Source organism: Danio rerio, chromosome 8 (genome assembly GCF_052040795.2).
Source record: "Danio rerio strain M-AB ecotype USA chromosome 8, GRCz13ab, whole genome shotgun sequence".
Taxonomy (NCBI): Eukaryota; Metazoa; Chordata; class Actinopteri; order Cypriniformes; family Danionidae; genus Danio; species Danio rerio.
This window is the reverse complement of record NC_141028.1, coordinates 58,976,373-58,992,500: the sequence shown is the minus strand read 5'-3', so window position 1 is coordinate 58,992,500 and position 16,128 is coordinate 58,976,373. Positions and strand designations below refer to the sequence as shown.

Here is a 16,128-nt window from a genome sequence, read left to right as displayed (position 1 = left end):
ATTTTACTGTTACCCGCTCCAGACAGGTCACTGGATGGTCTGGATTGCAGTAAATCTGCAGGATAATATGGAGATGTTTAAAATGTGATATTGAATTAAGTACAGTGGTCTCTCGCCATAACGGAGTTCACCTTTTGCGGTGTCGCATATATTTTTTTTAGTGCAATTTGACATGCTTTTGTTTTTTTTTAACAACCCATTGTGTTCTGCATCCTAATTAGTGTATTGTGTTCTGAATTGTGAGAGTATGTCTGAACATTATCAGGAAGGCTATTCCAGAGTTTAGGAGCCATAAATGAGAAGGCTCGACCTCCTTTAGTGGACTTTGCTCTTCTAGGGGCTACCAAAAGCCCTGAGTTTTGAGAGCTTGGATTGTTGTGAGACAGGAGGTTGGTTAGATAAACAGGAGCTAGATTATTTAAAGCTTGTAGGTAAGAAGCAATATTTTAAAAATCAATACGGAGCTTAACAGACAGCCAGTGTGAGGAGGATAAAATTGGGCTAGTATGATCATATTTTCAAGACCTGGTAAGAACTCTGGCAGCTGCAAGATGCTAACCATCGCACAAAAAGTTGGACTTCTGAGCATGCCAACGGAAGTTAGAAGTTACGCGAGTGTTTAGACAAGAGAGAAGCGTGTGAAAATGTCAATGCCCATCTGAGAAAATAGTGAGGTGAGGGGTTTTACAGCCTTAAAAATCTATAATAATTGTAAAAAAATAAAGCAAACTGCGTCGCGGCTTTCACCTATTGTGGTCTATTTTTAGAACGTAACTCCCGCGAGTACTGTACTGTACATTAAAATTTGAAACTCAATTCTAAAACTTTTCAGCAATTATGGAAGCACAGGATTGGAGTAATGTGTTCAAACTTGCCGGTGCCGGAATGAAGCCTATAGCGGCTGCATTTTGGACCACTATCTATATAGGATTGGCCAACACCCACATAAATTAAGTTACAGTAGTCCAAGCATGATGATATAAAGGCATAGATTAATCTCTTGAATTCCACACGGGTTAAAAGCCTTTCACTTTGGCTCATAATCTCAGCTGGAAAAACAAGATTTAACTACTGCATTTACCTGTTTGTGAATTAAAAGAGCAGAATCCAGAATAAAACCTAGATTTCTTGCAGATGGTGGTTGCTCTGTAATGAAATACTCTGTTGTTTGAAAATGAAAGGAAGGCAATGGGTAGAGGAGAAAAGAGTTGCTATGCTGTGGGTGTTCTTCCGGTGGAAATGTGCTGTCGAGAGTCTGGAAGAGAGAGGAATGCTCTGCCCTCTAATTTACTGGGCTGGCAGGCTTGGTTGGGTTGGCACAGTAAACCATCGCCCAGCACTTTTAAAAGGAAAGTTGCTATTATATAACTATCCCTGAGCTTTAGCGTGATGCTTCAGATGGAGTTCGGATCTGTGTACTGCAGCTCCTCATTTTGTTTACATCCACGCATCAACAAAACTCTGGGGACTCTTATAAACATCTGGGCCTGCATTCACAAAACATCTTTACTTAAAGAAGCTTCCAACTTGGAGATTTAGTTGAAAATTTATTCTTCAACTGCGTTTTAAAGCCGCAAAGATATATATGTATATGTATATGTATATATGTATGTATATGTATATATGTATGTATATGTGTATATATATATATATGTATGTGTATGTATATATATATATATATATATATATAAATATATGTACATGTGTATATATATGTATGTATGTATGTATGTATGTATGTATGTATGTATGTATGTATGTATGTATGTATGTATGTATATATATATATATATATATATATATATATATATATATATATATATATATATATATATATATGTATGTATATATATATATATATATATATATATATATATATATTAGGGCTGTAACGATACACGATATGAAATCGAAATCGCAAAACTCAGATCTACGATTCTGTGTCGCGGTGAGATAAGGGAGAATCGCGACACACCCCGTGACTACCTTTCCAATAACGTCACGCGTGCCTGCAAAAGTTGAGCTAGTTGAAGAAGAACGCGAGGAAACACTTTTTTTCCGTTCGACATTACGAGCACTGCTCCGTTCAAGCCCTCGCAATATGCGTTTAGCCGGTAGGGTTTGCACGGAGCTCTTAGTAAGGGACCGTATGAATGTCAGGAATATCAAAAACAAAACCAACTTAACCGCGCTTGACAACCGACAACGGCAGAAACATTGCCAATGCTGTCAAAGCGGCCGGATTTTCACCGCTACGATGCTTTGCTCACACTGTTGGCTGCGCAGATAGGGATGGGCGTTCACCAGATGCCCCGACTCCGCAGAGTAAGGAAAGTTGTCACGTTTTTTCAATGCAATGTTGACATGATGGTGTTTCTGAAGAATTTTCAACTACCTTAAATCAAACGAGTTTGGTATTCTTGAGAGAAATAAGATGTTTATTTGTTTAATGTTTACTTGTGGTTTGCAGCACAGGCATTAAGCCTCAGTGTAAAACAGTAGCCAAAAGGTAAGTGAATTATAACAGCGCAAACTTTTCTGTAACCGTGCTGTGCGCTTTCTGTTTGAACCTTTGGGAGTGCTGACTGACAGGTGCGCGATGCGTGAGGTCAGGAAACACAACGAAGCTTTCAGTTAAGATGAACACAGTTTCTATAGTTATACTTTATTTAGGGATGAAGGTATATGGCTCTGCATATAATCACTCTATCTTGCTGGAGTTTATAGCCGTTTCGCTTTACTTCAAGACGCATTAACACGCTCTGAAGGTCTAATCGCTGTTTTAAGTTATCCAGAGCTGTATGAATGTACAAATCTTGAATATTACAATAGTATTAAATATTACAATTGTAACAACACAGACAGCAACACTTTTGCACAATCGATAGCACAGCTGATTCAGTCATTTCCTAAGAGGACCGCGCTTCTTCTTTTTTCCTTGTCAACATAAAGGCAGTGAGGTGCGCCTTGTTTTCGGCCCCTTGTTCAACTGCAAGGCATACTTATTTTGCGGGACAATAACGTATAACCCGTGCCTACAGACACATTTGCCAATAAATGCATATTTTCCGTGAAGCAGCAATTTAAGGAAGTCAGCTATTTTTATTTGTCGGAAGAAAAAAACATATGATTGGAAAAAAACAGCCTATGCCGGTTATTAAAAAGAATCAATCAGTATTTTCGTTTTGTAATAGAAATTAATTATTTAAGTGAAAATAATTTAGGGCAGTCCTATTTATTTTATTCATTTTATTTAGATTATTCTGCTCTTCTGTGCTAAACACTGCAGGTGCGTGAAGATGCTCTGTTGTTCTGTTATTAATATGCTAGCATATAAAAATAAATCAGTATTTTAAAATGCAATATTTAATGTGTCAGACACAAAATAGACACGTCAATTTGTTTAATATAAAATTAATAGTAATCTGACCAGTTAACCGTTAATAACCGTAGTAGTCGGTTAGCAAAATTAACGAAATGAGCATCCCTAGTAGCCATTTAATTAACTTTTTTCTATGTAAGAGAACTTGATTGAAAAAGAATTTTCAACATGCTTGAACCATCTACACAATGGAGTTTAGTTCTGTTTGTTTTTTCGACAGTATTTTGTTACAAAGAAAACAGAAGTGATATAGCTTTGGCTATTTATTTATTTTATATATGGCTATTTATATTGTTAATAATTTGCATAGTTAATAATGTTCTTTGATGTTCACTTTATAAAGATTTTTCAAATATTATTTAATAAAAAAAAGTTTTACAAATCTTTTTTCCCACCCCCCACAAAAAAATTTAAAAATCGTGATACGATATATATATATATATATATATATATATATATATATATATATATATATATATATATATATATATATATATATATATATATATATATATTTATGTATGTATATATATATGTATGTATGTGTGTGTGTGTGTATATATATATATATATATATATATATATATATATATATATATATATATATATATATATATATATATATATATATATATATATATATATATATATATATGTACACACACACACACAAATTTATATATTTATTTATTTAATTATTTTTATTTTTTTATGTTATTCTGTTGTTTTTATCTGTGCTTTAGTTTTTTATACTACATTTTAAAATCTTCCCTACAAATGATTTCAATTAATATGCAATTAGGAATTCTTTACAAAACAGGGTCAATTGGTGAAGTTATATCACAAAAAACAACAATATAGCAATGCCAGTTTTGTTCTGACATCGTGCAGTCCTGTTTGGAAGTGAACAGACTTTTCCTTGAAAGGGGCGTTCATCAGCCTGGCCCTAATAGCCTCCCCATGGAGCGTCGGTCTGAGTTTGTTGGTCCGGCTGTAGCTCTGGATCCCACCAGTGCTGGAGTGAGTGAGGTCAGGCGTCCCGTCTCCGACACAAACCGATGCTGTTCTCTGGAATGTTCCGCTCCAGTAGCAGGCAGCGGTAATGAGCTGGGCTTGCTGTACGCTCTCGCCGTGTTCCCCTCCAATGATCACAGGCAGAGAAAAACACGCCGGGGTTCATTAATTAGGGTACTAACTTCTCTTTCCACTTGACTTGGCCTATTTCGTTTTATTCCATGCACTCCCTCTTTTTCTCGTCTCTCCGCGCCTCCTTCCCTTTTCTCACAGCGAGCACGACGGTTAATACAGCGTTCGTTCTGCTGTTTGTTTTACTTGGGAATAGTTCACATAAACAGGGGGATTTGTTTCTTAAAAAAATGCTTAAACATTTACATCAGGAATCTCATCTGGGTATGAATTAAGCCGTCTTGCTTGTGCTTTTTTTCCTTAGAGAGACTATATATTTGTCTTTTTCATAGACTGTAGTAATTAAATGTGTTAAAGTGGTTGAGGTAACGTCAGTGTTTCCAACTTTCTCTATACACAAATGAACTTAAGATCCAGGATTTAGGTTTTAATTTATTTAAATATGCGGATCACTTTAAATAGAGACAGCTGGATGTTTTAAATTAAAGCACATGTCATTATTGAAGATTCATCGTTCCCAACCCTTAAATGTAATATTTCAGCTTTTGCCATGAAAAAAAGACGTTTTAGGCAACCTCAAGTAGGGATGCAATCATTGTAGATTTTGGTTGTACGATTATAGTCTAAGGAATAATCACGGTTATTATGCAGGGTTCAACGCTAAGGATTTTTTCTACTGGCCCGATTGGGCCAGCGGTTCAGATTTTTACTTGCCCTGCCAATATTTTTACTCGCCCCACCAAAAAAAAGGGAAGTTAATAGCTATTCCTTAGCCACATGTTTTTAATATTGTGTCAAAAATGTGTTTGAATCTAGAATTTTTACATTTTAAAAATGTTAATAAATGTATAATGAGCATATCTTCACATTGTACCCACGTAAATGTTTGCTTCCAAGACATTCTTTTAGCCTCATAAATTGATTTCGCTGTACTGGTTTTTACCAGGTTACAAAAAAACGACATGCTCACAACATCCAATCAGATAGAAGGAACCGAAAAGCAACATGGTGTTTACGACATCACTGAGAAGGTAGCATTTAAAGGCTTTAAAGCACAACTGTTTCTCGATTCTAAGACTGTATTCATATGCAATTGACAAATAGTCGCAGACAAATTGAACTTTTGTGACAAGGCACTACGAATTGGGCCAGTAACAATTCTGTCTACTGTCCAGAGTGCCTCGCACGCTGGCCCCGGTCCTTATTGTTGAGCCCTGTTATGCATTCATTAATTTCAAAACAAGGCTAGTGTAGTAAGTCACATGAAAACTCCCATTTTAAAGTGTGAATAATTGCTGCTCAGTAACTAAATAATGCAGCACATAATAATAATAATAAAAAAAAACAGTCCATTTTTCATTGGACTTAAAAACAAGTAAAAAAAAATGTTTTTTTTACATTATTAATATTAATAATATTTATAAAATTAATAATAATAGTAAATAATAAATAAATAAATAAAAAGTATACCAAAAGAATATAGAAATGTAGAAAACACTTTCATATTTGCTTATTTTTATCTTTATTTATTTATTTATTTATTTAATAACCAGTTGAACTCTGCGGGTCCTATGGCGGATGTCATAGATACTACGTCCATATCTTTTACAGTCTAAGGTTGCTCCCAATAGCGAGCAAGCTGTGCGCTTCCATTGGAAATCATAGCCATTGGAAATCTAAACTATGGCCGAGGCTATTAACTAAGGGCTGTTCACATATCATTTCTTCTGCCAGCGCAAGCTCACTGTTTCCAATCATAGATATCCGTTTTTTCCAGTTGACTATTTGTGTTCTTGCTGTTGTTCAATTGCTGCTTTTCCTTTTGAAACTGATGTATGTGGGAGTTTTTGTGTGATTATTAATGTGATTAATGCTCTCTGTGTTGGGGATGAAATGTCTCTGTTTGCCCGTCTCTTCGTTCATCTGCACCAGCTGCACATATAATGAAAATGAAACCATCACAAATTCTGTGGGAACTTTTTTTGCGCATGGATCAAGTGTCTTGGCGTTTGTCCAAGTTTCTTGGCCTTATTAGAGCAGTTGTGAAGGTGATGGACATCACGTTATGCCTCACCGAGTATATTTCTTGAGCATTTTCTTCTGGTATCAACATTTAATCAAGGCTGCACGGTAAAGATATGCGAGTATTGTGATGACTATATAGCATTTCTGTAGAGAAATGCAATTTTTTTATGAGCTACTTTTTACATACATTTATTAAAAAGTACTAAATAAAAAAAATTGTTATTCAATTTTTTATTTGCTAAAATAAAAAGATACTAATGTAAAAAGTTAATAGATGTTTTCTGATCAAATTGAATTTAAATCAGCGTATTAAGCTATGTCGAGGTGTAAACATGCTTTAAAACATGACTGAAAACTCCTATTGGCTGTTTACATTAGTCTTAAATTTCAGCTATAGGTTCACCATTGAGCTGCTCCAACCAATAGCAGAACAGCAACTACCGGGGAGGAGGGGCTAAAGATAGTAAAGCCCCATCCGATTGGTCGAATTTGGATAAACAAGCTCTGCATGCAAAACACAAATGGTTGTCACATAACATAAATATGATTTATCACTATTCAGTTTATCTCTGCGATATTGCATTTACTAATATTGCGAAAACAATAATTTTTCAATGTATATTGTGCAGCCCTACATTTAACAGGTACACTGACAGTCAATTGAGTTTCCATGCAAATAATCAAGCAAGTCTAGGTTTAATTTATTAAACATAATCTAACCTTAACTTCCGTTTTTATTCAAATACAAGCGCTATAGGTCAGTTGAATAAACTAAATTGGCCTTAGTGTATGTGTTTGAAGTGAGTGTGTATGGATGTTTCCCAGTACTGGGTTGCAGCTGGAAGGGCATCCGCTGTGTAAAATATATACTGGAATTAGGGTCGGGCGATGTCGACCAATTTGGCATCGTACGATGTCTTATGTGAAACATCGAAGAGCGAGAAGGGATCCGGGGGTGAGAAGGGTGCACGACTTATTTGAGGACCGGCAGGGAGACGGACAATTTCCGGGAGATTATTACTCGTTCGTGGGCATTATGAGTCCCGCAAATGCATAGAGACTTCCGGAACTTCCGGGAGACTTGGGATGTCTGAATATCACGTTTAACAACTATAGTGAGACGCGATCCAGCGGTGCTTTCTTGATAAACTGTCCGACTTGCCCTCCTCTCTGGAGCTCAGAGAAGCGCTTGACAGAGCATGTCTGTGTGTGTGTGGTCATGTGGTGTGCATTTTCAGCGGACGGAGGGCTGTTCAGAAATGCTAGGTAAAACACGGTGTGGATGTGGATCATTTTCGTTCTATAATGCCTTTTTTACACTAAGATGTATTAGTGTAAAGGAGGCCTGAGTGTGTGTTTTTCGTGAGCGAGTTCGCGATGGGGGCGGGGCGGAGGATCGGCGATGCTGACTCAGCATCGTGTTTCATCTATTGGCCATCGGCGATGGACGATGGCTTCGTCTATCGGCCCAACCCTAACTGGAATAGTTGGCAGTTCATTCCACTGTGGTGACCCCTGATGAATAAAGGGATTAAGCTGAAGGGGAATGAATGAATATTTACAATTTGTGAATTAAAAAAACCCTCCAAAAAATCTTGACTGCAAGCAAAGACACACAAATCACCCCAGCCCATGGTATCCGCTTGTTAAGTGGTGACGTGTTTGTCACGTATGTAATACTGTTTCGGGGTCCAAGCCGCCATTCATTTGAGTGGAGAAATCATTCGTTTATGATCACGTTTTATTCCTATCACACATTAAAGTTAATTTTATATAAAGTTATAGTGTAGACAACAATCTCTGGGCTTGCTGCATAACAAATACCAAAATTTTACAGTTTATAAAACAATGAATCACTTTCTGGCCATCGGATATTAGGCATGGACATATATACTGCGATCGTGATTTTCGAAAGTATTAAATCGCTTTGTAAACGTTTATGACCATTTCATGAGTCTCCCCATTCAGTTGAATTAAGCGCTTGGACCCGGAAGCCGCTTCGCGTGACGTCACACTTAACAAGCGGATTATTTGCATCAATTCTTGTGTTCAGCTTTGAAAACTCACAAACGTAATAATTTATTTTTTTTAAAATCTGAAGAACAATTGGTTTTGCATAACCCTGGAGGGACTGTTATGAAAAAATGTTGACGTATTTACATTTTGAATTAACCAAAAAATCCTGATGGCAAGCAAAGACGCACGGATGACCCCAGCCAGACACTCTGAAGGGAAAACATCTGCTTGTCGAGTTGCGAAATGCAGTTGTTGGTTTTGTTGTCGTAGTGGGGTGTGTGTTGAAATGTGTAAATGATGTTTGAATGAGGAGTTCCGATAGCTGTGGGACAAATGGTGTGTCGGGGTCACGCTGGGGTCTAAAGTTGACAGATAGGAGCGCGTTTGTGTTCCTGTGTATTTGCAGAGAGCAAACAGACGAAGCGAACTGACACACAACTGAGATACAACTCTATTACAACTATTATCTATTACAAATCTATTATTAGCCCTCCTGTATATTTTTCGTCCAATTTCTCTTTAACGGATTTAACAACACATTTCTTAACATAATAGTTTTAATAACTCATTTATAATTACTGATTTGTTTTATCTTTGCCATGATGACAGTAAACAATGTTTGATTAAATATTCTTCAAGATACTATTCAGCTTAAAGTGACATTTAAAGAGTAATTAGGGTAATTAGGCAAGTCATTGTATAATGATGTTTTTTTTTTTTTTTTACAATCCAAAACAAATATTGCATATAGCCTCCTGTCCACTGCACACGACAAGCGACAGACCGGAAGTCATTCATTTCCATTGAAGTATAGCCTGGGAGCTGCGTGGAGTTCCGATCATCTACGTATGCAGAAAATTCAGATCCGATTTGAGCCGCAGATCCGTTGAAAAATTTGAACTTCTGCGACTAGACCGTATGCGACCATACGACTGGATGTGACGTATTCCAGTGTTGTACAAGCAGTTCCATGCGCGCGAGATGAGAAATAGGAGTTTATTTGGTTATATTTTAAATTAAAAAAAGTTCATATTAACAAAAAAACACTTATAAACAAAAGTGTAAGTAATAAAAATAGAATTTTTTAATGTTGTGTCCACATTCTCCCCAATATTTTAGCGGTTTGAGTTTCTAGTATTCATTCATTTAACCACTGTGAACACAGAGAATAAAGGCTCTTGCTTTTGCACTCCTTTATTTCAAACACTGCGAGAACAGCTTCTCTCCCATGGTGCATGACAGCACTGAAAATACTGTGCGACTGCCACAAGGGGGCGTAATCCGACAGTCATGCCCAAATGTCGTGTGCAGTGGAAAGGCGGCTTAAAGGGTCACGAAACACCAAAACACATGTGTTGAGCTGTTGACAGTCGTATATGTGTCCCACACTGCTAAAAACACTATTAGGACGCCTATATTTCACTAAAAAGTGTAAATTGGTTGTTTTTGCGTTATTTCAAGCAAATTCATACTTCCTGTTTGAAACGAATTTTTGAAGCTGCGTCACGGTCATGACATAATAGCGTGTATTCCAGCGTGCAGACTGGACGCCTGTGCCAGAGTGAGTCTTATTACGTCTTACAGTGTGCTGCATTAATGCATGAGTAAGGCTTGGTTCAAACCAATCAGCGCGCTCTATTGTGCAACTTCATTAATATTCATTACTGTCACAGTGTTTAGACGACAGAGACGCCACATTGTGTTGGCAAAACAAGTGTGAAGTGTTGCTTTTATAGTTTGCTGCAGTTAAGTTTTGTTTTCATTTTCTCTCTGTGAGAGCTCAGACTCACGTGTGGATTAACAGTGTACGCGACGCTCGACAACAATAACTTACGTGTCTAAGGAGGAACATTGTTTACCTGAGAGCTGTTCTCATCTGCAAACGCTGAGATCCGGATTCGCTTGTAGTCTCCTCTAAATAAAGACGCGGCTCTAGTTGCTGGTGATTGTCCTGTCTCTACAGATTTGGTAAGTGAGCGACCAGTGCTCTTTGTTTATTCAGTTTGTTTGTATCGAATTAAGTTAACTATTGCACCGAGTACAAACATGTTAGCACCGCATTTTGTGACCGGAATAACACACGCGGCTTTCTGACGCTACCTGCCGAGTGCATCTAAGTTTCCGGGAAATGCAGAGGTTTTTTTTCTCTCATTCGCCGTGCGGTATCAAACATTGCATGAAAAATACACGCTTAGAGCAGCTCCTTGAATCAAATATCGCGTTTGTCGCGAGGGGCATGAATGAATTCCCTGAATGAAAGAGCCAAACTGCAGTTAAAGTCCAACATTTAATAATTTGGCAAATAATTCGACTACAGATGTCCATGTAGGTTAAACACCATCACTTTCTCATGTGTGTGTATTTTGACTGAAACTCGCGCGTGCCCAAATAGACACTCCCACACCCTCCCACTTTAGTTCCTCCGACACTCCCCCCTAAACAGAGCTGGACACGCCCACTTTTCTGACTTTTTCCAAAGTAGAGGTGTGAAAACACCCTGCTGAAACGAGGGGGTTTCATGGCCCTTTAAGGGGGCTAAAAATATTGATCTTACAATGGTTTAAAAAAAATGTTAAAAACTGCTTTAATTCTAGCCTAAATGAAACAAATACTTTCTGCAGAAGAAAAAATATAATAGGAAATACTGTGGAAAAATCTGTTAAACGTCATTTGGGAAATATTTGAAAAAGAAAAAAATAATAATATCATGGCTAATAATTTTGACTTTAACTGTACTTACTTTATTTATAATTAAATCAATAAACCAATTGCATCGTTTCACAATCCAGTCAAATTCAGATGACTCCATGCCCAGTGTTATTTCCAATATTTTACCTATTTTCTACATTGAACATTTTGACGTGTTCAGGATAGATAGCTATTTTTTATTTTTTTAAGATTTATTTTTGGCCTTTTTGCCCTTTATTAAGTGGATAGAACAGTATTTCAGACAGGAAGCGAAGTGGGAGAGAGAGTGGTTAGGGACCGGAAATGTCCTTGAGTCGGGATTCGAACTCGGGACTCCCTGAACAACATATGGGACTACAGCACCATATGTTGACGCACTAACCACTAGGCTATTGCGCCGACAATAGATGGCTATTATCAATGAGTTTTCTTTCTCTCTGTCTTCAACACAGTGCTGATGTCCTAGTCGACTTCATGGAGAGCTGGGCTGGATGTGGAGTTCAGATGTAGAGGATCTTTGATAATAATAATGAAGATGATGATGATAATGAAGACCACGCTGCTGCTGATCTCAGTACTGTTAACTCAAGCTCTTCAGTCGCAGGGCAGACCAGCCATCCAAGATGAGGGTAAGTCTTTTCTCTGGTCCTCTTGTTCTGTTGTGTCAGAATTGAAGATTGTTTTATTATAACAAGCCATGTCTCTTAGCCTCTGTGCAATTAAGCTCCTTACATTTTGTTTATTTGCTATATCCTGCAATTTATTTCACTCCATCATTTTCCCCACTGCTTAAGTTTATTATACTAAAACCCGGTGTGATTGTTTTCCACCCTCGGTCTGACCCTGTTTAAAACAGGGTGGATCTTTTAAAACTGCACCAGTAGGATTTCATCATATCAATTAACATTAATTGAGCTTAAAATAAGCTCAAATTTAGAAAACTACACTGTATTACCTTTAAATGCATATGAACTTTAATGACATCCCAGCCTTTATGATTTAATGGGGCTGTTGGCCGACCTATTGCAGCTATACTAGCGTCGGCTCCCCTGGGAAGGCTTTCCACAAGGTTTATTAGTGTGTTTATGGAAATGTTTGACTCATTCTTGAAGCACATGTCAATCCTTCTGATGTGGGACGAGACTCAAATTCTCAGCTTTAATTCCTCCCAAATGTGTTCAGTCGGGTTGAGGTTAGGACTCTGTGCAGGCCAGTCCAATTCCTTCACACCAAACTGTGTGTGTTTTTTCTCCTCCCTCTTTCTGAGCCTGAATTAAACAGGCTGGGTTTTTGAAACTGCACCAATAGGATCACATCAATTAACATGAAGGTTTATCAGTGGCTTAAGTTTAGGCAGCTACGCTGTATTGCAAAAAGAGTTTGGGACATGTGCCTTTACGTGCACATGAACCTTAATGATATCCCGGTCTTTTATGGTGTTAATGGGGTGGCTGGCCCTATATATATATATATATATATATATATATATATATATATATATATATATATATATATATATATATATATATATATATATATATATATACACATATATATATATATATATATATATATATATATATATATATATATATATATGTATATATATATATATATATATATATATATATATATATACATACATATACATATATATATTTAGTATAATTAATAATTATATAATAATTGACTAGTAATTTTGTCTTCAACTATATTCAAGTACATTAAATGCTTTTACATTTACATTTAGTCATTTAGCAGACGCTTTTATCCAAAGCGACTTACAAATGAGGACAAGGAAGCAATTTACACAACTAAGAGCAACAATGAATAAGTACTAAAGGCAAGTTTCAGGTCTGTAAAGTCTAAGAAGGGAAGTGTTAGTAGTTTTTTTTTTATATTATATTTTATATAATATTATTCTGACGAGTGATTATAATATTGTTGTCCAAAATACACCCCCATTAAAAGCCACAGGGCTTAGATATTATACAAAATGAGTGTATTACCTTGTACTTTGATATATCTGCAGGTTTTCAAACCGTCCTCGCATCTGCAATATGGTGCATATCAGTAGTGTGCGCTAGGAGGGAAAAAAACACACACATTCAACCCTGAGCTGTGGAAGTTTACACTTGGATACCATTCGTTTTTCATTTCCACCTCATATCCAAAATAGCCATTCAATACCCTAAGGACTTTCATGCACTCAAGTCATATAGAGAGGGTGAAAAAGGGAAATGGATTGGGGGGGGGGGGGAGAAAAAAAAAGCACACCAGCTGAAATCAAACCCTGAAAAATGTGTCCTTTGGCAACATTCCAGCCAAGCCAGTGCCTTTGGCTCACACAGGCCCAAACGTGCTTCCGTAGCTTCACCGTCTTTTAGGATTTCGGAAATACAGCATTCCCCGGAGACTTCTGCATGCCTTACATTACTCTTATTATAAAAAAAAGAGCGGTCACTTTTGCTCTTGTCGACTGTGTGGAGGCTTTAAATAAACATGTTAGGTCTGAATTTACCCCAGAGCTGGAGGTGTGAAATAGCTGCCATCTGTACCCTCCGGCTATGCAAAAAATACCTCGCTTCTCTCTCTCTCTCTATCTCTTTCTCCCTCCCTGTTGTCTCACCATCTTCCTTTTGTAATGAAAAGGTATTTGTTGTCAGGGGAAGAGTTGACTACCGGAGACGCTATAAATTACTGCTTTTAAAAGAAGACACAGAAAGTACTCCGCCCTGTGGTGCTATTCCACAGCGGAGATCGTGTTTCTGGGAAAACCAAGCATGTTTTCTTGTGGTAGTAGAATGCAGAGTTGTAAAGTATAGACCTATGGGGTAGAACTTGTTATGAATACTTGCATTGCATAAAGATGTGGTCGCAGTTAAGGGGAACTATATTTTGCATCCACATTTTTGAACATCGCTTAGAAATCTGGGATGAGAACTTTTGTAAGGGATAGTTCACCCAAAATTGAATGTTTACTCAATATTTACTCAAGTGGTTGAGTTTCTTTATACTGTTGAACACCAAAGAAGATATTTTGAAGAAGGTTGAAAACCTGTAACCATTGACTTACTTAGTAGGATGAACAAATATTATGGAAGTCAATGGTTACAGGTTATTCTTTTATGCTCAACATAAGAAAGAAACTCAAACAAGTAAAGGTGAGTAAATAATGACAGAATTGTCAGATTTGAGCGAACTATCCTTTTAAAAATAGTGCCATGAATATAAAATACCATAGAAGAACCAATTTTTGGTTCCTACATATGATCTTTCATATCAAATCTAGTCATAATCAAAGTTATGGACATTTAAATAGTAATTTTTCAGCTATAAAGAGCCTTTTGAGCCTTTCATGAGCTATAATTGCCAATAAAGAATCTTTATTTTTAAGAGTGTGTGCGTAAAATCTTAAAATACACTCTTCAAAATAAAGGCAAATGAAATTTCCATTCCTCAAAAATTTGTTTAAATTCTTTGGATGTTTAAAGAACCTTTATTTTTTAAGAGTGTGTGTTTGTAAAATCTAAAAAACACTGTCATAAAACAGTAGGTAAATCCTCCATTCCACGAATGTAAATAAGCAAGTTTGGTTGATTAAAGTCTTCTTATTTCTATTCTTCGTTGACTAAATCGTTGTTTCTAGGAACCAAAAATAGTTATTCTAAGGCTTCAGTGAAGCAAAAAATATTTTTGATAGTGTGTACATAGCAAATGTGTTCTCTCTTGAGTTGGATAAGTCTTATATGACCCAAAGACGTGAATAATCTTCAATGGAAACATTCTTCGAACACTTGGCTTTATGCGCAATTTTATCATCAATCATTTACATATAAGTGACTATTTTGTTCTCTTATGCACATCGTTTATGAATCATTTGTGCAATATTCATTCTCCTTTAGATAAACACAAAACTAATCTGACATTTGGGGGCTCGTCCGGGATGCAACTTTTCCCGTCATATTAAAACTTTCGAGTATTTGGTGTAATCTCAGTTTCTCGCTATCTGTTTAAATACTTTTCCTTAAACTTTTTGTTGTGCGACTATCAAAGAGGAGACAAAGTGGCCAGAGTGTGGTTCAGTTTCTTTATTCTGTATTCAGAAGGCTGAGAACCTGTAACCATTGACTTCCATAGTAGGATAAACCAAAACTAATGGAAGTCAATGGTTACAGGTTATTCTTTTATGCCCAACATAAGAAAGAAACTCAAACAGGACAAGTAAAGGTGAGTAAATAATGACAGAATTGTCAGATTTGAGTGAACTATCCTTTTAAAAATAGTGCCATGAATATAAAATACCGTAGAAGAACCATTGTTAGTTCCTTTAAAGATTCTTTCATATCAAATCCAGCCATAATCAAAAGTTATCAACATTTAAATAGGATTTTTTCCTAATATAAAGAATCTTCTTGAGCGACCATTCACAACCTTTGATTTATTTTCTTTTTACAACCCATGCACATTGTTCATGAATTATTAGCACAAGATTCCTTCTTCCTTGGAGGAAAACGTAGCTAATCTGGAATTCGGGGGCTCGTCCGGGATGCAACTTCTCATATTACATTTAACTTGGCTTCCGAATATATGGTGCGATTTCAGTTTCTTTCGCTTTATTTAAATACTTTTTTTCTTAAACTTTTTGTTGTGCGACTAACAAAAGGAAGACGAAGCGGTCAGAATGTGATGGATTACCTTTTACCCACTTAACGCTTGACAGCCAAATGGCCAAGTGTGCGGATACCCTCTCCTTCTTCCTCTACTCCTCCTCTCCTTCTTCCTCCGGTCAGGACGGAGAGCACTTTTCCCTCAGGCCTCCTGTGGCGTAAATGATAGTTTCAGCTGTTGATGAGTTGCTGACACTCCAG

General features: G+C 36.7%; 1 protein-coding gene across 25 annotated transcripts in view; it reads left to right on the top strand.

The window, feature by feature from the left end:
- The window catches only part of fgfr1a (fibroblast growth factor receptor 1a), a 90,330-nt gene that overhangs the window by 5,086 nt on the left and 69,116 nt on the right, over positions 1-16,128 (top strand). For all 25 annotated transcript variants that reach the window (XR_015496827.1, XR_015496826.1, XR_015496825.1 and 22 more), the window contains 1 exon segment: positions 11,710-11,886. Coding sequence is in view for 4 of the 25 variants with exons in the window: in XM_087262743.1 (XP_087118869.1) it covers positions 11,787-11,886 (100 nt within the window). In the remaining 21 variants the exon portion in view is untranslated.